At 48.5% G+C, this 27,091-nt stretch overlaps 1 protein-coding gene across 1 annotated transcript; it reads right to left on the minus strand.

Annotated features, from left to right (window-relative positions):
* Positions 1-13,614: 13,614 nt before the first annotated feature.
* LOC146347346 (uncharacterized) lies at positions 13,615-26,783 on the minus strand. Its single transcript, XM_084850503.1, has 9 exons — positions 26,739-26,783; positions 26,318-26,502; positions 25,217-25,315; positions 21,838-24,747; positions 18,898-19,044; positions 17,948-18,065; positions 17,083-17,234; positions 14,786-14,953; positions 13,615-14,546 (listed from the first exon to the last, which is right to left on the minus strand). The coding sequence occupies exons 2-9, from the start codon at positions 26,483-26,485 to the stop codon at positions 14,154-14,156; spliced, it is 4,155 nt and encodes a 1,384-aa protein (XP_084706629.1). The 5' UTR covers positions 26,486-26,502; positions 26,739-26,783; the 3' UTR covers positions 13,615-14,153.
* Between the last annotated feature and the right edge of the window lie 308 nt (positions 26,784-27,091).

Below are 27,091 nucleotides of genomic sequence, written 5' to 3' on the forward strand. Positions count from 1 at the left end.
TTGTGGTAGCGAGTTCCATAGTTTAACTATGCGTTGTGTGAAGAAGTACTTCCTTTCATCTGTCCTGAATCTCCCACCAATCAGCTTCATAGGATGAGCCCAGGTTCCAGTATTTTGAGAGAGGGAAAAAAATGTCTCCCTATCCACATTCTCCACACCATGCCTAGTTTTGTACAACTCTATCATGTCTCCCCTTACCCTCCTTTTTTCCAGGCTTAACAATCCCAGCTGTTGTAAGTTTCTCTCATAGGAGAGATGCTTCAGCCCCTTGATCATTTTAGCCGCCCTTTTCTGCCCTTTTTCCAGCTCTACAATACCTTTTTTTAGGTGTGGTGGCCAGAACTGTACACGGTATTCCAAGTGTAGTCGTACCATAGATTTGTATAGGGGCAGTATGATACTGGCAGTTTTTTTCTCAATTCCTTTTCTAATTATGCCTAACATGGAGTTTGCCTTTTTTTTTTTTTACATCGGCCACACACTGGGTTGACATCTTCATTGAGCTGTCCACCACCACCACAAGATCTCTTTCCTGGTTAGTCACGGCTAGCTCGGATCCCATCAGGTTATACTTAAAGTTGGGATTTTTTGCCCCAACATGCATCAGTTCACACTGGCTTACATTGAACCACATTAGCCATTTAGATGCCCATTCTTCCACTTTGGAGAGATCCTTTTGGAGCTCTTCACAATCCTTGTTTATTTTAACCACTCAAAATGATTTGGTGTGTCATTGGCAAAGTTGGCCACTTCACTGCTCACTCCTAATTCCAAATCATTTATGAACAGGTTGAAAAGCATTGGTCCTAACACAGATCCCTGTGAGACCCCACTATTTACTTCCTTCCATTGGGAGAATTTACCATTTATTCCTACTCTCTGTTTTCTATTCTTTAACCAGTTACTGATCCATAAAAGGACCTTTTCTCTTATTCCATGACTGCTAAGTTTGCTCAGGAGTCTTTGGTGAGGGATTTTGTCAAAAGCCTTTTGGAAGTCCAAGTAAATAATGTCTAATGGATCACCCCTGTGTGCACGTTTATTGACACTCTCAAAGAACTCTTAAAGGTCAGTGAGACAAGACTTTCCTCCGTGGAAGCTGTGTTGATTCTTTTTCAGCAGGGCTTGTCCTTCTATATGCTTACTAATTTTATCTTCAGTAATGCCTTCCCACCATGTGCTTCAGATGGTGGTAGGAGAAAAGGAAGGGCCTCTCCCAAGGACCCAGAAAGGCTCTTATGAGAAGATGCCATCTTCCAGATCACCTGGAGCTGAGTAGGGATTGGTGAGAAATACATTTCAGTTTGGTTTTGACCAGAATTTATCCAATTCATACCTCCCAGAACCAAACACAGACCCAAATGCAATCTGCAGTTTGAAGTCTGTACATTTCCGAGTATGTAATGTGATTTGCATAACAACAACAAATGTGTACATTTGAAAAATGTGCAAGAAAAAGTGTATATTTGAAAAATGAGCTCAAACGGAATGGGAAAATAATCTGTACAAAAATGTGTACAATTGTTGCATACATTTGGAAAATTGTGCACAAAAATATGCACGAATGTTGTTATGGAACACCTCCCCCCACCCTGCCCACAAAGCTGACAATATAATACGAATGTGAGTCAGAACACGCTTTGAGGTGGAATTCAGAGAACCTCGACAAGCTGAATTTTGCTGCTTCGTACATCCCTAGCCCTAAGTGATGTACTAGGTTATAACCAACACTTTGAATTGTTTCTGAAAATGGATCAGTAGCCAGTGAAAATGTTTATAACATGGGATTCACACACTCCTTCTAGCCAGCCCTGATCAATAGTCTGGCTGCAACATTTGGAACAAGTGGAAGTTTTGAACACTCTTCAAAGGCAGTCTTGCATAGAGAATGTTAGAATCATCTAAATAAGATGTAACTAGTGTCACTGTGGCCAGATCCAACACTTCAAGGAACAGGTACATTCGGCACAGTAGCCTTAACGTGGAAAAGCACTCCTGGCTACTCCCAAAATCTGGGCATCCAGGATCAGGGCTGAATCCAGGACTGCACTGAAACTGCCAACCTGGGTCTTCAAAGGGAGTCTAACCCCATCGAAGACAGTTTGAACTCCTATTCTCTGGTCTGCCATTCAGCTGACCAGGAGCACCTCTTGTCTTGTCTGAATTAAGCTTCAATTTGTTCGCCATCATCCAGTCCATTACTGGTATCAAACATTCATCCCGAACTTGAACAGCTTCCCAGGAGTTAGATGGAAAGGACAGACAGAGTGGGGTGTCATCAACATAGATGATGACACAAAACTCCAAATGCCTGGATATCCCCTCGGTGATTTCATTTAGATGTGAAATAGCATGGGGAAGAAGATACAACCCCATGGCCCACAGTAAGCCAAGAATGAAATGAAACATTGGAGACTGGATAAAAATTATCTAGTGTGATGGGGTTCTGGGAATTCCCCCCCTCCCAAAACAAAAGTCTCACCAGCACCTTTTCAGATATGATGGAGTTACACCCTCTAGTAGAGACCCAGGGAGAATCCACAGTCAGGCTTTCTAGCATTTTGAAAGTGCATTGATTGGGGCACATGATGCTGTCTATGAACCGTTTTTGTTCTGCCATTTCCTCCTATTCATTCCCCGATGTCATAACCCCCAAAATACGGGTTGAATGCCTTTATTACGCAGTCTGTGCATTTGTGTGTCCTGGCTGTGCGGTCTCCTTCCCTTCTATGAGTCGCTGATACAAAATGATGACAAAAGCAAAGAGAGCATAGGGGGTTGTGCTCAGCAGCATGTCCCTCCTGCCTCCCACCCTGTCACCACCACCGAGCAACTGTGCCTCCTTCTGCTGGGCACCGGCAGAAGGAGGCAGGGTTGTGCAGTGGCGGCAGGATGGGAGTGGAACCGATGCTGGACTTGCCCATCACCGTTCTTGTGCACAAGTCTCCCTTCTCTTGCTGGGGTGCTAGCAGGGGCAAAAGAGACTTGTGCAAAATGACAGGCGCTGGACTTGCCCATGGCCTGTTGCAGTCAGTATCGCGTACTGGCTGTTCTGCACAATTGTCTTGAGCAAGAGAGTTGCACAGAGCAGCCAGCAGTAGGGCAGCGGCAGCAGCAACAGGAGGCGGTTGCCAAATCCAGCACCTGTTGTTGTGCACAAGTCTCCCTTCCCCAGCAGGAGCCCATGGCTCAGCTCAGGAATGCAAGCCGAGCCAGGGGCTCCTCAGAAATCCCTCGAGCCCCAAGAGGGACAGATTTCCCAGTGCCAGACATCCCTAGTAGCAAGTGCTTTCCTCACTTTTTTTTTTTTAAGTGATTTCACAGCATGGTTGAACCTGCTTTGGCTGGTTGCTGCCATTTCATACAGCTAGGATGAACTGCTTCCCTGGCTCTTTTTTAAAACTTGGGATTTCACAACACAGTACAAGTTGTCATTAGCAAAGGGGAGGGGAGCAGTATTTGAATGCCCTCTTGTAGCACTATGAATAGTCACATAACGAATGTGTGCCTTGTGGTAATGGAGTAAGTGATTCTAAATACTGCCATTAATTAACACTGTGTGCCTGTATTGGCCCCAGGAGTGTAACCAAGTCACCTGTAATGTTAGAGGGGCCTGGAGATCCATAATGCCTTGCTTAAGTTCATTACTGGTGCAATTCCCATGCTAGTGGGCCTCTGAGCATGTTGAGATGAGTCAGAAGGCTGGGCACAAGATGTGCCTGGGAAGCAAAGTTTGTTTATCTTAGGTAGCTGTGCTGTGAGCCAAACACTTCTAGTCTATGCTGGGAATGAACGCGAGGGGAGCTTGCTGCTGTTATGCTGCCTTAGTGCTAACATGTATTGTATAAAACCCATGACCGGCTGCCACCGCCACCATTTCCAGTGGGGGGGAGGAAAGTGATAGGCTACGTAAAGATTTACGTAGCCTATCACGGCTGACTGCAGGGACGCAAAAGGCGGCGGCTATGGCCGCCGCCATTTGCAGACCCAGCCAGCCAGGATTCGCGGTGGGAGGGACGGGGCGCCTCCCCCCCGGCCAGAATTTGGGGGGGAGGGATGGGACGCCTCCCCCCCCGGCCAGAATTTGGGGGGAAGGGATGGAGTGCCTTCCCCTCACTGCAAATCAAATTCCGTAAAAGGTGACTTTCGTACATCCCTATGGTACTCCTGTGTGCTGTAACTTACCCAATAAAGTCTCCTTGTAAGTAAACCTTTGAATCTGATTTATCACTATCTTGGCACCTCTAACCTAAGAGGTCAATGCCCATGGCCAGGGCAGCACAGTGCCCTACCGTGTATTACTATGCAAGATGGAAATCATGTTATCATGATGGGTTCATTACTAAACAACAGTTAGGGATGTACGAATCCCCTACCTGCCAGTCCAGGGGGGAGTCCAAGGAAAGGGAAGCGATCCGTTCCTTCCCCCGGAATCCTCACCAGCCTGCACCACTCCACGGTGATTCCACAGAGCCACTGGCTGGCTCCAAAGCGCCAGTGATACGGCCACCATGCCGTATCTCTGGCTGAAGGGGATTTGACTGACTGCGGCCGCAAATGGCGTCCAGGATGCCATTTGCGGCCGTAAAAGCCTTGTTGTTGTTGTTCAGTTATGTCTGACTCTTCGTGACCCCACGGACCATAACACGCCAGTCCTTCCTGTCCTGCGCTCTCTCCCGGAGTGTGCTCAAGTCCATATTCATTGCATCAGTGATGCTATCTAGCCATCTCATCCTCTGCCGTCCCCTTCTACTTTTGCCTTCAGTCTTTCCCAGCATCAGGGTCTTTTCTAGGGAGTTTTCTCTTCGCATTAGGTGGCCAAAATATTTGAGCTTCAGCTTTAGTATCTGTCCTTCCAATGAGCAGTAAGGGTTGATTTCCTTTAGGATGGACTGATTTGACCTCCTTGCAGTCCAGGGGACTCGTAAGAGTCTTCTCCAGCACCACAGTTCAAAAGTATCAATTCTTCGGCGCTCAGCCTTCCTTATAGTCCAGCTCTCACAGCCATACGTTACTACTGGGAAAACCATAGCTTTGATTATACGGACCTTTGTCTGCAAGGTGATGTCTCTGCTTCTTACTATGCTGTCTCGGTTTTATTTATTTATTTATTTATTTATTAAATTTATTAATCGCCCATCTGACTGGTCACCCAGCCACTCTGGGCGATGTACAACCCACCATAAACAATTTAAAACAATAAAATTTTACCAAATTTTTTTTTTATTTTTTTTTAAAATACCCTAACCCACCCCAAATGCCTGCCTGAACAACCACGTTTTTAATGCATGACGGAAGCTCATTAAAGAGGGGGCATGACGGAGTTCCCTAGGGAGGGAGTTCCACAGAGTGGGGGCCACCACAGAGAAGGCCCTCTCCCTCGTCCCCACCAGTCTAGCTGTCCTGGCTGATGGGACAGAGAGAAGGCCATCCGAGGCTGATCTTGTTAAGTGGCCTGTCTGGTGTTGCTGGAGGCGCTCCTTAAGATAGGCTGGGCCGGAACCATATAGGGTTTTAAAGGTCAAAACCAACACCTTGAATTTGGCCCGGAAAACAACTGGTAACCAGTGCAACTCCTTCAGCACTGGAGTGATGTGATCTCACCGGCGGCTGCCTTTAATCAGGCGAGCCGCTGCGTTCTGTACCAGCTGCAGCTTCCGAACCGTCTTCAAGGGTAACCCCACGTAGAGCGCATTACAGTAGTCTAAATGAGAGGAGACCAGGGCATGTACTACCGATGGGAGCAGATGGTCGGGAAGGTAGGGGCGCAGCCGCCGTATCAGATGGAGTTGATACGGCGCTGTCCGGCTCACAGCTGACACCTGAGCCTCCATGGACAGCTGGGAATCCAAAATGACCCCCAGGCTGCGGACCTGGTCTTTCAAGGGTAGCTGTACCCCATTCAACACCAGGTCAACATCCCCCAGCCTCCTCTTGTCTCCCACCAAAAGTACCTCGGTCTTGTCAGGGTTGAGCTTCAGCTTATTCCTCCCCATCCAGCCACTCACCGTCTCCAGACATTTGGACAGGGATTCTACGGCCAACCTTGGTGAAGATTTGAATGAGAGGTAGAGCTGAGTGTCATCCGCATATTGATGACACTGCACCCCAAACTTCCTGATGATAGCCCCCAGTGGCTTCACATAGATGTTAAATAGCATCGGGGAGAGGATGGAACCCTGTGGCACCCCACAAGTAAGTGGCCACGGGTCCGAAACCTCCTCTCCCAGTGCTACCCTCTGGTACCTGCCGGAGAGGAAGGACCGGAACCACCGCAATACAGTGTCTCCAATGCCCAACCCCTCCAGGCGGTCCAGGAGGATACCGTGGTCAACGGTATCAAAAGCCGCTGAGAGGTCGAGGAGAACAAGGAAGGAGCATTCACCCCTATCCAGAGCCCTCCTCATATCATCCACCAAGGCGACCAAGGCCGTTTCTGTCCCATGCCCAGGCCTGAAGCCCGACTGAAATGGGTCTAGATAATCAGTTTCTTCCAAGTGTGCCTTCAACTGCACCGCCACCACCCGCTCAATCACCTTGCCCAAAAATGGCAGATTTGAGACTGGGCGAAAGTTGTTCAGAACTTGAGGATCCAAGGAGGGCTTCTTTAAGAGCGGTCTTATCACTGCCTCCTTGAGGGCTGATGGCATCACTCCCTCCTCAAGGGAGGCGTTCACCACCGCCTTGATCCCCTCACCCAGTCTCTCTCTGCAGCTCATAATGAGCCAAGATGGGCAAGGATCAAGTAAGCAGGTGGTTGGCCTTACAGATGAAAGCACCTTGTCCACTTCATCAGGAGGAAGAAGCTGGAACCGATCCCACAAAACCGGTTTGCCACAGGCCGCCTCTTGCTCACTAACTGTATCCACAGTGTGCAGAGTAACACACCTAATCTGATCAATTTTATCTGCAAAGTGCCTTGCCAAAGCCTCACTGGAGGCCTTAGAATGCTCCAGTGGTTCCGGAGCCACAGGACCGACCAGGCTCCGGACCACTTGGAACAGCCTCCTGGGGCAGCACTCTGCAGACGCGATGGAGGCAGCATAATATTCCTTTTTTGCTGCCTTCACCGCCACGTGATAGGCTGAAAATATATCTCTAGCTCGTGTCTGATCATCTTTGGAGCGAGACTTCCGCCACCGGCGCTCTAGCCGTCTCACCTCCTGTTTCAGAGCTCGTAACCGCGGATTGAACCATGGTGCAGTCCGAGCCCTGTTCAGGGGGAGAGGGCGTTTCGGAGCCACCCGATCTAATGCCCCAGTGATTGCGGCATTCCAGCCACCCACCAGGGTCTCGACCGAGTGGCCGTTGGCATGCCCCAGAGAATCCCCAAGCGCGTTCAGGAATCCATTTGGATCCATAAGACGCCTGGGGCGGACCATTTTAATGGGTCCTCCACCCCTGCGGAGGGGTTGTGGAACCGAGAAGTCCAACATCACCAGATAGTGATCTGACCATGACAAGGGGGTGGTGGATATACCCCCGACTTCCAGATCACTCCCCGCTTCTCCAGAAACAAACACAAGGTCTAGTGCATGACCGGCTACATGGGTGGGCCCAGTTAGAATATGGTGCAGCTCCCAGGAGGCCATGGTCTCCATGAAGTCCCGAGGTGCTCCTGTGAGGATGGCCTCCGAATGTACGTTGAAGTCCCCCAACACCAGTAAGTTAGGGGACTGTACACGCACATCAGAGACCACCTCAAGCACCTCGGCCAGGGAGTCAGTCGTGCAGCGGGGTGGATGGTACACGAGCAGAATCCCCAGACTGCCCTTCAGGCCCAACCTCCAGTACATGCACTCAACAACCTTGGTCTCCCGGAGAGGGGGTTTGGTGAAGACCAAGGACTCTCGGTAGATAACAGCCACTCCCCCTCCCCGATCCCCAGCCCTCGGCTGCTGTGCATACGAAAATCCAGCTGGACACATGGCTGCAAGGGTTGGAGCAGCAGCCTCGGCCAGCCAGGTCTCCGTAATACATGCCAGGTCTGCACCCTCATCCAGGATCATGTCATGGATGAGGGAGGTTTTCTGGGTAACAGACCTGGCATTGCAGAGCAGCAAACGAAGGCCAGAAGATGGGGTCACGCCTCCCCCAGCCATCCTTTGGCTCTGGACAGGCCCGGAGCAGGGGATAGATACTACACATCTCTCCCTTGTTCCCCTTACCTGGCATGGCCTGCCCCTAGCGCTCTGCCAGCGCCTGCCGCCCAGCCTCGGTATGTTCTGGCCCCCAACACTCCCCCCACTGCCTCCATCAGGTGGACACATGCCCCCTCGCTCCCACCTATCAGGCAGGCTACCCACCCCTAAAAACACAACAAAATCCCCCCCAACAAAATAAAACAAACAAACAAAACAATTAAAATCCCCTTAAAAATGCCAGGCAGGAGTCCACAGGGAAGGCCTGGTGGCGGTGGTAGCGGCGACGGCAGCAGCAGGCCCAGCGGCGGCAAGCACGCCTCTTCCCCGGTGGTGGTGGTGGTGGTGGTGGTGGTGGTGGTGGTGGTGGTGGCTTCTCCTGCAGGCCCTGGCTCTCCCAGGCCACCTCAGCCAGCCAGCTTATGTAGCCCCTCCATGGAGGGCCAGGTGGAGCAGCACAGCTGGCTCGGTACCTGGGGGCCTGGTCCTGCAGGGACTGGCGGTCTGCCAGGCAGAAGTCCACAAGGAAGGCCTGGTGGTGGTGGCAGCGGCGGCGGCAGGAGGCCCAGCGGCGGCAGCAGCAGGCCCAGCGGCGGCAAGCACGCCTCTTCCCCGGTGGTGGTGGTGGTGGCTTCTCCTGCAGGCCCTGGCTCTCCCAGGCCACCTCAGCCAGCCAGCTTATGTAGCCCCTCCAGGGAGGGGCAGGTGGAGCAGCACAGCTGGCTCGGTACCTGGGGGCCTGATCCCGCAGGGACTGGCGGTCTGCCAGGCAGAAGTCCACAAGGAAGGCCTGGTGGTGGTGGCAGCGGCGGCGGCAGCAGGCCCAGCGGCGGCAGCAGCAGGCCCAACGGCGGCAGCAGCAGGCCCAACGGCGGCAGCAGCAGGCCCAGCGGCGGCAAGCACGCCTCTTCCCCGGTGGTGGTGGTGGTGGTGGTGGTGGTGGTGGCTTCTCCTGCAGGCCCTGGCTCTCCCAGGCCACCTCAGCCAGCCAGCTTATGTAGCCCCTCCAGGGAGGGGCAGGTGGAGCAGCACAGCTGGCTCGGTACCTGGGGGCCTGGTCCTGCAGGGACTGGCGGTCTGCCAGGCAGAAGTCCACAAGGAAGGCCTGGTGGTGGTGGTGGCAGCGGCGGCGGCAGCAGGCCCAGCGGCGGCAGCAGCAGGCCCAGCGGCGGCAAGCACGCCTCTTCCCCGGTGGTGGTGGTGGTGGCTTCTCCTGCAGGCCCTGGCTCTCCCAGGCCACCTCAGCCAGCCAGCTTATGTAGCCCCTCCAGGGAGGGGCAGGTGGAGCAGCACAGCTGGCTCGGTACCTGGGGGCCTGATCCCGCAGGGACTGGCGGTCTGCCAGGCAGAAGTCCACAAGGAAGGCCTGGTGGTGGTGGCAGCGGCGGCGGCAGCAGGCCCAGCGGCGGCAGCAGCAGGCCCAACGGCGGCAGCAGCAGGCCCAGCGGCGGCAAGCACGCCTCTTCCCCGGTGGTGGTGGTGGTGGTGGCTTCTCCTGCAGGCCCTGGCTCTGGTTTGCCATAGCTTTCCTCCCAAGGAGCAAGCGCCTCTTAATTTCATGGCTACAGTCACCGTCTGCGGTGATCTTGGAGCCCAAGAAAATAAAATCTGTCACTGCTTCCATTTCTTCCCCTTCCATATGCAAGGAATGATGGGCCAGATGCCATGATCTTCGTTTTTTTAATGTTGAGTTTCAAACCAGTTTTGCACTCTCCACTTTCACCCTCAACAAGAGGCTCTTTAGATCCTCTTCGCTTTCTGCCATTAGGGTGGTATCGTCTGTGTATCTGAGGTTGTTGATAATTCTCCCGGCAATCTTAATTCCGACCTGTGATTCATCCAACCTGGCGTTTCTCATGATGTACTCTGCATATAAGTTAAATAAGCAGGGCAACAATATGCAGCTTTGTCGTACTCCTTTCCCAATTTTGAACCAATCGGTTGTTCCATGTCTGGTTCTTACCTTTGCTTCTTGACCCTCGTACAGGTTTCTCAGGAGACAGGTAAGGTGGTCTGGTACTCCCATCTCTTTAAGAATTTGCCACAGTTTGTTGTGACCCACACAAAGGCTTTAGCATAGTCAATGAAGCAGAAATAGACATTTTTCTGGAATTCTCTTGCTTTCTCCATGATCCAGCGAATGTTGGCGATTTGATCTCTAGTTCCTCTGCCTCTTCGAAACCCTGCTTGTACTTCTGGTAGTTCTCGGTTCGCATACTGCTGAAGCCTAGCTTGTAGGATTTTGAGCATCACCTTGCTGGCGTGTGAAATGAGTGCAATTGTATGGTAGTCTGAACACTCTTTGGCATTGTCCTTCTTTGGAATTGGAATGTAAACTGACCTTTTCCAGTCTTGTGGCCACTGTTGAGTGTTTTCTAGGATGTCCGGCTCAAGTTCAGTGAGCGCACTGTCATGGCTATCAGGGACATTAAGATCTTTCCTGTATAGTTCTTCTGTGTATTCTTTCCACCTCTTCTTAATCTCATCTGCTTCTGTTAGGTCCCTGCCTTCTTTCTCCTTTATCATGCCCGTCTTTGCACAAAACGTTCCCTTGAGATCTCCAATTTTTCTTGAAGAGATCTCTAGTCTTTTCCATTCTGTTGTTTTCCTGGATGTCTTTGCATTAGGGATGTATGAAAGTCACTTACCTTTCCGCGGCTTATGTTGATGGTGGGGGGGGGAGGCGTTCCATCCCTCCCCCTGGAATCCTCGACAGGGGGGGAGGCGATCTGTTCCTCCCCCCTGGAATCCTGCACAGTCGGCTGTGCTCCACGGCAGCTCTGTGGAGCAGCCGGCCAGGCCCAGCCAGGCCAGAGCCGTCCGCAGCTGGATTTCCGGCCGCGAAGGGCTCTGGGGGGGGGACAAAAACCACGTACGCAAATGGCGGCGGCTGCGGCCACCGCCATTTGCGTTCCTTATTTTGGGCCGTCTTAATCTACATAAATATTTATGTAGACTATGACGGCAAAAATAAAGGGGAACGCAAATAGCGTAGTGGGCGCTATTTGCATCCCTTTTTGATTCACCGTTTTAGCCTAAGTAAATCTTTACGTAGGCTAAAACGGCGAATCAAAAGGGGACGCAAATAGCCCCCGCTACACTATTTGCGTTCCCCTTTATTTTTGCCGTCATAGTCTACGTAAATATTTACGTAGACTAAGACGGCCAAAAAGAAGGAACGCAAATGGCGGCGGCCGTAGCCAGCGCCATTTGCGTACGCGGGTTGTTGTTTTTTTTAAACCCACCCAGCCATGATAGGCTATGTAAAGATTTACGTAGCCTATCACGTCTTTTTTTTTTTAACCCACCCAGCCATGATAGGCTACGTAAATCTTTACGTAGCATATAACGTCTTTTTTTTCTTTTTTTTTACCAAGACTGGAAATGGCGGCGGCAGCCAGTCAGAAGATCCGCCCCAGGTAAGTCTCATCCCGGGGGGGATCTGCGGGGGCAGACCATTCTGACACAGATTTCGGGGGGCCAAATGCACTGGCATTCGGCCTCACCGAGATCCGTGGCGGAATTCTCTGCCATCCCTACACCAGACACATCCACAGCTGAGTGTCCTTTCAGCTTTGGCCCAGCCGCTTCACTCTTTCTGGCACTACTTGGAAACACCCTCTGCTCTTCCCCAGTAGTATATTGGACACTTTCCAACCTGAGGTGCTCATCTTCCGGCGTCATATCTTTTAGCCTTGTGATACGTTCCATGGGGTTTTCTTAGCAAGAATACTGGAGTGGGTTGCCTTTTCCTTCTCCAGCGGACCACATTTTGTCAGAACTCTCCAGCATGACCTGTCTGTCTTGGGTGGCCCTGCATGTCATAGCTTATGGCTTCACTGAGTTACGCAAGCCCCTTCACCACAACAAGGCAGTGATCCATGAAGGGGCATAAAGGCCTTAGTTTAAGGTAAATGCAGCCGTAAATGGCTGCATTTACCTTAAACTAAGGCCTTTATGGCCGCAGATGGCATCCTGGATGCCATTTGCAGTCGCAGTCAGTCTCCTTCAGCCATCGATACGGCATGGTGGCTGTATCACTGGCAATCCAGAGCTGGAGGATCTGGCCGAAGAGGATTCCACGGGGAAGTGGAGGTAAGTCTTCCGTTCTGCCACGGACTCCAGGGGGCCAGATCCTTTACAATCCAGCCTCATTGGAGTCCGTGGCAGAATTCTGCACCATCCCTAATGACAGGAAGTGTAGATTGGGCCACATTCACTAGTGCCTTTACATATGGGCAATACCCACTCCCTGGCAGCTTTTATAGTTAGGAAAGGCGTGGTCGAGCACACATGTGGTCTCTCATCTCTGAGGTAGGGATGGCCATCATGGGGAAATCTGTGCCCTTGGGGGCTTGCCAGATTTCCCCAGAGACCCCAGCTCAGCTTGCATTTGCAAGCTGGGATGGGGGTTTGTTCCTGAAATCTGGGAACTTCCCCCCCCCTTTTCTGGAAGTGCGTTTTCCTGCAAATTACAGCTGCAGTTTCATAAATCACAGCTGCTATTTGTGCAAATTAGGCTGCAATGTGCAAAAAACGCACTTCTATAAAAGAGGGGAAAGCTTCCCCCACTGCCACGGTTGGCATTGGCAAGGAGAGCATGAGGGGTTGGTGCACAGTGGTGGAAGCAGGCAGCGATGCCAGGGAGGACGGGAGTTCTCCCTCCCCGCTGCTGTCACCAGCAACACCATGCCAAACTCCTCTTTGCTGTCCTTGCTGATGTCAGCATTGGCAAGGAGAGTGCGAGGGGTGCACAGGGTGATGGAAGTCCGCAAGCTGACCCAGATTGCACAGGTTGAGTCGGGCCAGCTCGAGGACAGGCGTGCCGGAATCTGGGGAGCCAGGCTGCCAAGAGCTGGGTGGATATGATCCCCTGGATGGATTCCTCCGACATCCCTACTCCAAGGCTCTTGTCCACATCCGTCAGCTGTACAAATCTGGATGTGAACCAGTTTGGAGGTGAACCACCATGAACATCATACGGAAGGCAGTCTATAAATAAAATAGAAGGAAAAGCAGCAGCCACCATCTTCTCTCTGTCCCATGGTGGAGGAGTTGCTGCCACAGGCAGTGCCATACCAAGTAAGCAGTGCGATTAACTAGGCAGCATTTTGCTGAGGGTGTCCAAAACCAAGGGTTGGCTCTCCATTCCAAAAAGGCTCAGAGGCCAAAGGAGACTGCAGAGCTCCAGATTTCCCACTGACCATGCGCTCCAGCAGCAAAACGGAATGGTACCTAACAAGATATAACCTCATGTAGTCTGATAGGCTATCATCATCATCATCATCATCATCACCCTCATCATCATGAAATTGTCTTCAAAGTATTTGCCTCTTGTGTCACAGTTTGACTTTTTCATATTAGCGGGGCTTAAGCTATTGTTTCAGTGCCCTGGGGAGACTAGCCATCATAATGCTTGAGAACATATACTCTGCAAAATACCCATCAGTGAAAAACTACATAACCACCATTTAAGTACATGCTTTGTTTATTAAGATACTGTGCAACTAGGGCAATAGAGTTGTATGTGTTTCAAAGAAATGCCTTAGTCTCAAGAGCTACATAGAAAGATTTTCAGTGTTGACATCCTATGCAACTCTACTCAGAAGTAAGTCTCATTAAGTTCAATAGGGCTTGCTCTCAGGTCAGTGTGTACATAGGTTGACAGCAGTAGATCCCATACAGATGTATCCCTAATATTCAGGTAGATTGTAGTATGAAACAATGTAGCAACTTGAATCAGGAAGCGGATTCCAAAGAGAGTGACATTTACCTGCCTCCTGGTGGGAGAAGCAAACTACAGACAGGTAGGGCAAGAAAAAGCCGTCAAACATCATTGTCATCCCATGGAGATTAGGCCCACCACCAAATATTAGATTTCTTTGCCCACATTTATGCAGGGATTCGCATTGCAGAGATTGAGGCAAAGAGAAGAAAGAATGCATGTTTCTAAAAAAGCGTTTTCCGTATTCGTTTTCCATTGATTTCGTTGCATGGATCAGAAATTTTCTTTTATTCTGGCTTAGCGAATTTACCAAATATAGGGATGGCTTGGGTGCCATTGTGCTGGACAAAAAACAAGAAAGGATGATCACATCGGAACGGCACAGGATCCCGACATGGTCGCCTATCCCGAAGGCGACGGGGTGCCTCTGCTGCCTCCCCGCCCTCCTCATCGATCTCAAGGAATGCATCGTGGACAAGCTGGGTCAGAGCTACGCCTTCTGTTGTTGTTGCTCTGGAGAAATCGGCTTTTTGAGGATCGGTCAGATCTGGCAGATTCAAGTATTCCTGGAGATAGAGGCTCTTCTCCATGCTGAACTTGGGAATGGCAACATCCACCTCTTCAGGCTTCAGTTTAGAGGAGCAGTCAAGCAGGTTCTCATGGCTAAGTCCATCTTCCAGCTAGAGGAACAAATAGAGAGTGCAGCGATATCATTTCAGTTCAAGATCACCCAAGATCCAGTCATGACTGCAAAGCGAGGGTGGCTGCACTAGATCAAGAGCGAATAAGAAGGACCTTTGCACCAACATCATCTGGTTACTTAGATGGCCAGAGATGGGTGAAGTGCTGGCTCAGTCCACATAAGGGTTACATAGATAAAGACGGTGGATATTGTCATAGGAGTCAGAATATGTATTACCTGTTGAAGAGATTCAGCACTGTCATCTGTGGGTAGCAGTACAAAGAAGCTCAGCTCATTGTCTTTGTAGGGGATTTCAAGCACCTGCACCTCCACATCGCATATGTCAATAGTTGCTGCATTGTACACACCTTTCCTGTGCATCAGCTGCACCATTGGGCAGTCTCTCTGACAAGAGAAAGAAATAAAGGTGCACATTTTAAAAGTGAAGAACAACTTCTTTTGCTTTTGGAAGCAGGTTCTTTTTTGATGGTGCATCATGGTTCTAACTTATAATGGTGATATTCAAAACCAATTGATCATCTGTGTATGTCAGAAAGAGAAGAACCAGAAACAATGGACACAATCCATCAAGAACATTTTTGAGAATCCTCTGACTCCCCAGAAATAGTGGGATGTGCAAGATTGTGAGGGAAGCCCTGAGGTCTGGTGTTTATTCTAGATTAGGAAACATGAAAAAAGCATAATGCTGTGGATCTCAAGTCCAACATTCTCATGCAAAGGGGAAATGATCCTTACTGCTGACTGCAAGGCTAAATGATTCAATGTTGCTTAAAACTCCTAGAGAAAATAAAGCAGTGGAGCAAACAGTTTTATCCTCTAAAAACTGTTAGTATAAGTCCTGCTTATTTCTTGTTGAAATCAGTGGGACTGCCCCTTAGCGGCTGAGTTAAGCCGCAGTGATTCCAATGGTTTTTTAGTGAAAGCACCTTCAGTTGTTATCATCATCATCATCATCGCACAGACAATATACACAAACAACATATAACTAAAAACAACTAAAATAACTAAAAAGAACAGTCGGTCATAACTAAAGTAGGGATGTACGAAACCCCACTTACCTGGCTCCGCCGGGTTCCGCTGGGGGGGAGGCGCTCCATCCCTCCCCCTAGAATCCTCGCCAGCCGGCTCCACTCTGTGGGGATTCCGCAGAGCCGCCAGCTGGCTCCGCCCACAGCCGGACATCCAGCCGCTGGCTAGCAGGGACACAAATGGTGGCGGCCGTAGCCGCCGCCATTTGTGTCCCTGAATTCAGCCATGATAGGCTACGTAAAGACTTATGTAGCCTATCACGTCTGGGTTAAAAAAAAAAAAACACGTACGCAAATGGCGGCAGCTACGGCCGCTGCCATTTGCGTTCCTTATTTTTGGCCATCTTAGTCTATGTAAATGTTTACGTATACTAAGACGAAGACAAGAAAGGGGAATGCAAATAGCGTAGCGGACGCTATTTGCATTCTCCTTTATTTTCACCATCTTACTCTATGTAAATATTTATGTAGACTAAGATGGCGAAAATAAGGGGGAACGCAAATAGCGTCCGCTACGCTATTTGCGTTCCCCCTTATTTTCGCCGTCTTAGTCTACGTAAATATTTACGTAGACTAAGATGGCCAAAAATAAGGAACGCCGCCATTTGCATACTTTTTTTTTTTAAACCCAGACGTGATAGGCTACGTAAGTCTTTATGTAGCCTATCACGAATGGGGGGGGGGAACAGACTGCAAATTGCGGCAGCGGCAGCTGATCGGAAGACCAGCCGCTGGAGCCGCTGCCATCTGGAACATCCGCCCCAGGTAAGTCTCGTCCCAGGGGGGAATCCGTGGGGGGCGGGGGGGCAGGCCGTTTCGCCAGGGAGTTCGGGGGGCCGAATGCACTGGCATTCGGCCTCACCGAGATCTGTGGCGGAATTCTCTGACATCCCTAAACTAAAGACACATTCAGGACTGATTAAAACTCCTCATGTGCTGCCAAATGCCTGGGAAAAGAGATAGGTCTTAACCTGGTGCCGAAAAGATAACAATGTTGGTGCCAAGAAGACCTAATTGGGAAGCTCATTCCACAGATGGGGGGCCACCACTGAGAAGGCCCTCTCCCTCATTGCCACCTTCCGAGTTACCCTTGGAGGAGGCACTCAGAGGAGGACCTTAGATGTTGAATGTAGTGTATGTTCGTTTCAAGAGAGGTGTGCCATCAGATATTGCAGTCCCAAGCCGAGTAGGGCTTTATAGGTTAAAACCAGCACCTTGAATTGAGCTAGGAAGCATATAGGCAGCCAGTGCAAGTGGGCCAGAGTTGTGTGACAGCCATAATCCCCACCCAAAATAGCCGAATGATCATTTTTGCATTAGCTTGCACTTTTCAGAACTGCCTGCACCAACAGCCCATTGGAGCAACACAACTCTCACACCTTCTCAAAACATCCCTGCTGAAAGGTTCAAGATAGCCATTGATCCAGTTCCTCCCCATGGCTCTACAAAACAGGAAGACAGAGCCTATATGTGTATATAACTCACCTCATCTGTATCATGTATATAAAATGGGGCTTCTGCTGTGAGTTCCTTGTCAAACCTGACTTCCCATTGTCCTTTGAAGTAGAGAGCATTCACCTGTAGCAGCTGAGCAAGATGATCAAAGCTGTCCTTGGGGAAGAGATCCTTAACTTCACCTTACAAAGAAATGGGTACAGTGCATTTTGATTTGCCATCTTTTGATATTACGAGCTTTTCTACATGAGGTTGTTAATCTGCTGTATCTGCTTCCAGTTTCATTGCAGAACTGAGATCTGAGCACATTTTCTTGCCTGCTTTTCTGCTATGTAACCTCGAGGTGGTACTGCAGTTTGGCGGAATAGCACAAATACCCAAGTAAAAGCGCTTTCTTTCACTTTCACAATTAAATGCCACATTTCCCTTGCTCTAAAATAACTCGTGGAAACTGCTCTTTAGACACTGAAACAAAGCCAGAGGGTCATGTTGTCATCGAAAGAACCTGTAAACAACCGTGCGTAGGGAATGATGAGCACATGATAAATGACTCATGTAGAAAAAGCCCTAAGTGGCCATACAACTTGTAGCGCACTATTTATGGAAGTTCAATGGAGCAGCTTGAGTAGATCAAGGACTTCATATTCATTTGACTGTTTTCCCCAGGTTTTGAGGAAAGTATATACCACACTAAAATTTCACAGAAGAAACATACATATCCTTATTGAAGAAATGCCTTTACCAGTCTTGAAAAAGCCTTTTCAATTGCTCCAACAGATATTCAGTTGGTTGCTGGGTTTTAGAACAGCCATATGAGGAGCAACAATTGTGGATCATCCTGTCAAATGTTTCTCTAAATACAGGAAGAAGCAGTCAGTGGATGGTGCACTCTTACCATGTGTCTGGAATTCAGTCCAAGCATTTATGTTTCTCCTCACTTCCTCTGGGGCATTATACATATCAGCTCCCTGTACTTCTGTCCAGCACAGTTTCAAAGCAGAGAAAATGAATTTCTAGGTAGGAGAAAAAATGGATACATAGATCAGTCAACAGCACAATAACCATACAGAAAAATATTCTGAAGGATCTAGCTAACTTTAGAGTTATTAAGAGTACAGCCTAATGCCCTCAAAGGCTCTGCAAATAGAAATGTTTTTGTCAGCCTCCTAAAAGGCAAGAGAGATATAGCTTGATGGAGTTCCTTAGGCAGGGAGTTCCACAAAGCTGGGGCAACCACTTAAAAGGCCTTGCTACTTGTTAACTATCTTAGATTTTGCTGGTGGAGCATTTTGTAGAACAGGCAGTCATTACAGTAACAGTTCCCTCTGGTGGCCTGGGAAGGAGGCACAGTTTTTACCTATGCTGGTAGAAGACAAACACACTTATGCTACAATTCAGTCAAGTTCAGATTGTCAGTGGGTCCCACAATGCAATAGACTACTTGTGTGGTTCAAAATTAGAGTTACCTGGGTGATATTAAAGTTCAGGCCCCTAACAATGTAATGGTGATGGTGAGTTATATGGTGAGTTCCAAGGATTCTCGTAGGAAAAGCTTGACAATCAATATGCATACCATCTCTGGTACAATGAAAAAAGAAGCCTTGGACTGCCATGGTGATGAATAAAACAACAAGTTATATGGTGCCATGGGAGGGAAGAATGAACTCTATTCAGATTTTCCAATAAAGTTGGCTACCATTTATCAATTATTGGAATAGGTTCCGGACAGGAGATTGATCAGCTATAGATACACTATGTATATGTTAAGCTGAAGTATTGTAACTCTCTTGAATGATTGTATTGGGAAACAAAATAAAAAATTATATAATGAAAAATTAGAGTTACCCGGATGAAGGCAATGTCATGGTCTCCATACAGCTTGTTGGCAAAACTCAGTGTATAGTTGGTGCTGGGTTTGTTAAGAGCTGCCAGGATTTTGCTGAATGCAGTAAGGACCCCCTCTGGTGTCTCACACGCATAGTCTGGAACACACTAATAATAGTAAAAGAAGGTTAGGTCTAACAACACTTGGCTGATAGTCCCTGACACATGTTTTGATGCTTCTTTTCTCCAAGCCATAACTAGTTCAGCTATTTCTAGTTCAGCTATTTCTACTTCCAGTCTTCTTGTGTGGTTGAGACAATCCCACAGACTTAGAAACAAGCACCAGCATTGTAAAACTGAAAGAGTGGGTGGAGGAATCAACCCTTTTCCTTTGTCCAAGACTTCTTCCCTTCCAATACTATCATTCTGCCTGCTATCTCTGTTTTATTCTCATTTCTAGCACTAATGTTCTACTGCAGGGGTGGGAAAACTATGCTTGAGGGATGAATTCAGTTTTGGAGAACCTCCCAAGGGCCATATTCCAGTGGTAGGTGAGGCCAAAGACAAAAGGACAAAAATAGGGGCACAGGGACCAGCATATTTTAGCTTAAAGCTTTTACTGCCAGGAACTAAGCCTTAGGAGAGGCATTTCAACCTTTTAGAATGGGGAAAAACTGCAGAAAAGCCAGGAAACCACCAAATAATCAAGGGTTGGGGGAACGGGAGTGGGGCCAGAGAACCGGGGGCATGGCCACCTGGGAAACCTCTGGGCCAGAGGTTTCCCACTCCTGCTTTACCAGCACCGGTGGGACCAATGGTATCATTGAGCCCAACTAATTCCCACACTACTGGAAGTACAAGCTGGGTTTCGAAGAGGCAGAGGAACTAGAGATCAAATCGCCAACTTTCGCTGGATCATGGAGAAAGCAAGAGAATTCCAGAAAAATGTCTATTTCTGCTTCATTGACTATGCTAAAGCCTTTGATGGTGTGGATCACAACAAACTCTGGCAAATTCTGAAAAATGTCTATTTCTGCTTCATTGACTATGCTAAAGCCTTTGATGGTGTGGATCACAACAAACTCTGGCAAATTCTGAAAGAGATGGGGGTACCAGACCACTTTACCTGTCTCCTGAGAAACCTGTACGAGGGCCAAGAAGCAACAGTAAGAACCAGACATGGAACAACCGATTGGTTCCAAATTGGGAAAGGAGTACGACAAGGCTGCATATTGTCGCCCTGCTTATTTAACTTATATGCAGAGTACATCATGAGAAACACCAGGTTGGATGAATCACAGGTCGGAATTAAGATTGCCGGGAGAATTATCAACAACCTCAGATACGCAGATGATACCACCCTAATGGCAGAAAGCGAAGAGGATCTCAAGAGCCTCTTGTTGAGGGTGAAAGTGGAGAGTGCAAAACTGGTTTGAAACTCAACATTAAAAAAACGAAGATCATGGCATCTGGCCCCATCCCTTCCTGGCATATGGAAGGGGAAGAAATGGAAGCAGTGACAGATTTTATTTTCTTGGGCTCCAAGATCACCGCAGACGGTGACTGTAGCCATGAAATTAAGAGACGCTTGCTCCTTGGGAGGAAAGCTATGGCAAACCGAGACAGCATAGTAAGAAGCAGAGACATCACCTTGCAGACAAAGGTCCGTATAATCAAAGCTATGGTTTTCCCAATAGTAACGTATGGCTGTGAGAGCTGGACTATAAGGAAGGCTGAGCGCCGAAGAATTGATGCTTTTGAACTGTGGTGCTGGAGAAGACTCTTACGAGTCCCCTGGACTGCAAGGAGGTCAAATCAGTCCATCCTAAAGGAAATCAACCCTGAGTGCTCATTGGAAGGACAGATACTGAAGCTGAAGCTCAAATATTTTGGCCACCTAATGCGAAGAGAAAACTCTCTGGAAAAGACCCTGATGCTGGGAAAGACTGAAGGCAAAAGGAGAAGGGGACGGCAGAGGATGAGATGGCTAGATAGCATCACCGATGCAATGAATATGGACTTGAGCACGCTCCGGGAGAGAGCGCAGGACAGGAAGGCGCAGGTCCATGGGGTCACGAAGAGTCAGACACGACTGAACGACTGAACAACAAGCAGTTCCTTAATTAAGTCACAATCCAGGTAACTGGAGATACAACTGTTCTTTACTAACCCAAGCCTGTACTCAGTTCTCCTGCCTCTTCTTCAGTTTCTCTCTTTTAAAACTGGCAGCGATGGGCTAGATTTAAAGACAGTAAGGGCACAATCCTACACATGTTTAGAAAGAAAGAAGCCCTACAACTCCCAGCATGTGGCCTAAATTATTCATAAAGGGCTCCTGGGAGTCAGGAGATCCGGGTTCTAGTCCCCACTTGGCCATGGAAGCTCACTGGGTGACATTGGGCCAGTCACAGACTCTCAGCCCAACCCACCTCACAGGGTTGTTGTTGTGAGGATAAAATGGAGAGGAGGAGGATTATGTAAGCCGCCTCGGGTTCCTTAAGGAGGAAAAAAGGTGGGATATAAATGTAATAAATAAAAAAAATAAATTTTGTTTTCTGTTGGCATCATGTTGCTTATTTTAACCAAAAATAAAAATGTGAATAGCATCGGTTTCATAAAAACGTCTTTTGCAAGGAATTCTGCCCCCGCCCCCAACCTTGGCCATAGCTTAGTGTACTCAGTGAAGCTGATAACATTTATGGAGGTTCTCCAATTTGAGGCCCACAACAATTCTGCAAGATAGGTTAGCCTGGGAAAGAGTGATTGATCCAAGACACAAAGTGAACTTGATGGCTGAGCAGCAAATTTTAAATCTAGATTTCACTTGTAAAAACTCTACTGCTTTCCCCTCAGTCTTATCATGAGTCCTATTGAACCTTCTACTATATTTAGTGATAACACTTAAACATTAAAAGGGGGGGGGGAATAAAAATCCAGTTGCCCAAATATTACACTACTTACTCTTTCAGGACAAGGCTTCGGTTTTGGTTCTTCGCAAGGACATGGATGGTGAATAGTTCGCCTGCCATCACAAGGTTTAGGGTGTTCCTCTTCAGGATGCGGTCTTGGTTTGGGATGTGTTGGTTCACAGTGGGCTGGTTCAGAATCACCTGATTCAGGACGGGGTCTTGACTTGGGGCGTGTTGGTTCAGAATCGGCTGGTTCAGAATCACCTGATTCAGGATGGGGTCTTGGCTTGGGGCGTGTTGGTTCACGGCGGGCTGGTTCAGAATCACCTGATTCAGGATGGGGTCTTGGTTTGGGGCGTGTTGGTTCAGAATCACCTGATTCAGGACGGGGTCTTGGCTTGGGGCGTGTTGTTTCAGAATCGGCTGGTTCAGAATCACCTGATTCAGGACGGGGTCTTGGTTTGGGGCGTGTTGGTTCAGAATCTTCTGGTTCAGAATCACCTGATTCAGGACGGGGTCTTGGCTTGGGGCGTGTTGGTTCAGAATCTTCTGGTTCAGAATCACCTGATTCAGGACGGGGTCTTGGTTTGGGGCGTGTTGGTTCAGAATCTTCTGGTTCAGAATCACCTGATTCAGGACGGGGTCTTGGCTTGGGGCGTGTTGGTTCGGAATCGGCTGGTTCAGAATCACCTGATTCAGGACGGGGTCTTGGTTTGGGGCGTGTTGGTTCACGGCGGGCTGGTTCAGAATCACCTGATTCAGGACAGGGCCTTGGTTTGGGGCGTGTTGGTTCAGAATCACCTGATTCAGGATGGGGTCTTGGCTGGGGGCGTGTTGGTTCGGAATCGGCTGGTTCAGAATCACCTGATTCAGGAGTGGGTCTTGGTTTGGGGCGTGTTGGTTCATGGCGGGCTGGTTCAGAATCACCTGATTCAGGACGGGGTCTTGGTTTGGGGCGTGTTGGTTCAGAATCTGCTGGTTCAGAATCACCTGATTCAGGACGGTGTCTTGGCTTGGGGCGTGTTGTTTCAGAATCAGCTGGTTCAGAATCACCTGATTCAGGACTGGGTCTTGGCTTGGGGCGTGTTGGTTCACGGCGGGCTGGTTCAGAATCACCTGATTCAGGATGGGGTCTTGGTTTGGGGCGTCTTGGTTCAGAATCTTCTGGTTCAGAATCACCTGATTCAGGACGGGGTCTTGGCTTGGGGCGTGTTGGTTCGGAATCGGCTGGTTCAGAATCACCTGATTCAGGACTGGGTCTTGGTTTGGGGCGTGTTGGTTCACTGCGGGCTGGTTCAGAATCACCTGATTCAGGACGGGGTCTTGGCTTGGGGCGTGTTGTTTCAGAATCGGCTGGTTCAGAATCACCTGATTCAGGATGGGGTCTTGGTTTGGGGCGTGTTGGTTCACGGTGGGCTGGTTCAGAATCACCTGATTCAGGATGGGGTCTTGGTTTGGGGCGTGTTGGTTCATGGTGGGCTGGTTCAGAATCACCTGTTTCAGGACGGGGTCTTGGCTTGGGGCGTGTTGGTTCACGGAGGGCTGGTTCAGAGTCACCTGATTCAGGTCGGGGTCTTGGCTTGGGGCATGTTGGTTCAGGGTGTTCTGGTTCAGAATCACCTGATTCAGGACAGGGTCTTGGCTTGGGGCGTGTTGGTTCACGGTGGGTTGGTTCAGAATCACCTGATTCAGGACTGGTTCCTGGCTTGGGGCGTGTTGGGACACGACGGGCTGGCTCAGAATCACCTGATTCAGGACGGGGTCTTGGTTTGGGGCATGTTGGTTCAGAATCCGCTGGTTCAGAATCACCTGATTCAGGACTGGTTCTTGTCTTGGGGCGTGTTGGGACACGACGGGCTGGTTCAGAATCACCTGATTCAGGACGGGGTCTTGGCTTGGGGCGTGTTGGTTCACGGTGGGTTGGTTCAGAATCACCTGATTCAGGACTGGTTCCTGGCTTGGGGCGTGTTGGGACACGACGGGCTGGCTCAGAATCACCTGATTCAGGACGGGGTCTTGGTTTGGGGCGTGTTGGTTCAGGATGGGGTCTTGCTTTGGTGGACGTTGGTTCAGAATCTGCTGGTTCAGAATCACCTGATTCAGGACGGGGTCTTGGCTTGGGGCGTGTTGGTTCACGGCGGGCTGGTTCAGAGTCACCTGATTCAGGACTGGTTCTTGGCTTGGGGTGTGTTGGTTCAGGGTGTTCTGGTTCAGAATCACCTGATTCAGGATGGGGTCTTGGCTTGGGGCGTGTTGGTTCAGGATGGGGTCTTGCTTTGGTGGATGTTGGTTCAGAATCGGCTGGTTGAGAATCACCTGATTCAGGACTAGGTCTTGGCTTGGGGCGTGTTGGTTCACGGTGGGCTGCTTCAGAATCACCTGTTTCAGGACGGGGTCTTGGCTTGGGGCGTGTTGGTTCACGATGGGCTGGTTCAGAATCACCTGATTCAGGACGGGGTTTTGTCTTGGGGCGTGTTGGTTCAGAATCGGCTGGTTCAGAATCACCTGATTCAGGACTGGGTGTTGGGTTGGGGCGTGTTGGTTCACGGTGGGCTGGTTCAGAATCACCTGATTCAGGACTGGGTCTTGGGTTGGGGCGTGTTGGTTCACGGTGGGCTGGTTCAGAATCACCTGATTCAGGACTGGATTTTGGCTTGGGGCGTGTTGGTTCAGGGTGTTCTGGTTCAGAATCACCTGATTCGGGACGGGGTCTTGGTTTGGGGCGTGTTGGTTCAGGGTGTCCTGGTTCAGAGTCACCTGATTCAGGATTAGGTCTTGGCTTGGGGCGTGTTGGTTCACGGTGGGCTGCTTCAGAATCACCTGATTCAGGATGGGGTCTTGGTTTGCGGCATGTTGGTTCAGAATCGGCTGGTTCAGAATCACTTGATTCAGGACAGGGTCTTGGTTTGGGGTGTGTTGGTTCAGGATGGGGTTTGGGGCAGATATTAATTTTTTCTTGTGTCTGTAATGAAATGATAAAACTTTTGCATTCATAGGTACTTCAAGTTCAGTCCCTCTTAAAGGAAAAGGCTAAGGAATCCCCTTTCTATAAAACCTCCTTAACCTTTCAAAATATCTAAAAAAAAACCTTGTTCATTGTACATTGAATTTCACCCAATAATACAACAAAGGAAATGTGAACATGCCTTAGTTGCATGTTTTGATGCCCATGCAACAGAAGGAGGGGAAGTCAATGTCACATCTAAATGTTTTGATGAGAGTGTTTTCGCCAAAATTACTTCCTCACTCTTATCAAAGATTTTACTGAAAATCCATAGCTCCTGTTCTTCCTCCAAATATATTTCTCCCCAGCTGGCATGGAATTTGAAGTTGAGAGAACTGGAAATAATGCCAGCATATGCAAGTTAGATTTAAAGTGTGGGGGGGGCAGGGGTTACTCCAAAGCTCTATTCATGCTTTCTTGTAGGTACCTTTAGTCTGGTTGCGGAATGTCCAAAGCTTCTGGCAGTTTCTAAATGTCTTCGGTTTCTGGGTCTGTCACACTCTTTTAGTTTATCCCAGTGCAGGACCTTGAATAAAATGGCAACATTGCTTGAGATGCTCAGATAATACAACAGCAGCCCTTCTTGACTTGATAGGTGTATTTTGGTGGGTTCATATGACTCTTATACCACAAAATGACAAGCAGTTGACTATACTATATATATCTTCATGCTTCCCAACCTTCTGAATGATTCTACATATTCACCACACAATACATGAATTAGTGAATATTGAACTATTTAGGGAATCTAGATAACCAACTTGAGTTAACAACAAGAAGTCACTTTGTGGTTTAGAAACTGGGAGGGGGGGAGAAGCATTGTCTCTATGTGTATATATTGTCAACGAAGCAATTCAGTATTATTAAATGCCCACAGATCATGGGATCTCATGTATAGACTTCGTCCCAGGCATGTACATTCTAAGACATCCTTGTTTAAGATTATTTTTAAAGGATTGTAATAGTAAAGTAAATCTTCCAAATAAAAACATTAAGATGCATCTTGAATGGACTAAATTCCTATGGAAAGGCCCATACACTTTGGAGTTGAAAATGTACAGGGTTTGCAAAAAGCAGCAATTAAGCAGCAGCCATCATACAAAATAACAACATACTGTAGATGCATGTAGCAGAAGTAAAATGTACCATCACCCTACTCTACAGAATGTATTGTATATGTGTTTAGGTCATATGAGAATAGTTGTTATGAGAGGAATTGAGACATAGATCTCTCAACACAGATGAGAGCTCTGAAATAGCTATATGTTTATCAGTAGTGTTCTCAACTTTGTAGCAAAGCATTGAGGTTTGTGGCTTAAGGCCTTGCAATAATAACATGGCCAAGAATTGTCACATCTCAATTCGTCCCTTACTTAAGGCAGTTTCAGATGTAAAATGGTTTGATTTAATCAAATATGGACAATTCATAATCATAAAACAGTGTAGTAACAGTGAGGAGAATGGTGGTAAGCCATTTGCCAAGGAACCCAGTTTGAAGGCTGCCTTTCTGCTACTTGATTGCACCCACCTTCTCGATCTCAGCTGCCTGTTCAGCTCCGGATCCTAACATAAGCAGGCCCAATGCAGAGTTGATATTCACAGGGGAGAACATGACGTTTTCACGTGGGTGCTCTTTGGCCAACCGTTGGTATATGTCAGCAGCAAATTCGGCATTGGCTTCAGGCAGGGTGGTCATTATGAAATCCAAAACCTCTAAGGGATGAAGAAAGCAGTCCACTATTTTGTGATCTGTCAGAATACGTCCTAGGTTTACTATCCAAATCTTTGAGAATAAACTTTTTTTCAGGCTAGATACACACTGTGATACCCCCTACTTCCAAAACCACAGTTTGGAAGAACTGCTTAAGTCAAATACATGTCATTCTCTCTAATGATGCACATCACCAAACACAAGGAGACCTAAGATAGTCCAAAGGAAAGCTCCTTACCTTGACTTCAGTAGTGATGATCAGAGACTGCCAGCTGAGTGTGATGCTCTTCTGCTGTGAGGTGCTGGTATTTATAGTCATCTTCTTACACGCCCACAGACGTTAAACAAGCTGGCATTTCTAAATCTGCAACAATTTGATGAAATCTAATTTGCCTAATGAAAACAGTACAGTGCATAAACTGGACATTTGCAATCTTCAAATGTAATTAATCAGAGGTTATTACATATGACCTTGTACAATTAGATTTACTTATACTGCAGATAGCATGTGGGTTTCGACACCAAGAGACACGTCCTTTCAGCACTGAAGAAGCTTTGTGTATTGCCTGTGCGTCCTGGGCGCTGAAAATA

The sequence above is a fragment of the Heloderma suspectum genome, chromosome 4 (genome assembly GCF_057233095.1).
Source record: "Heloderma suspectum isolate Gila_16-S chromosome 4, 16-S_ref, whole genome shotgun sequence".
Taxonomy (NCBI): domain Eukaryota; kingdom Metazoa; phylum Chordata; class Lepidosauria; order Squamata; family Helodermatidae; genus Heloderma; species Heloderma suspectum.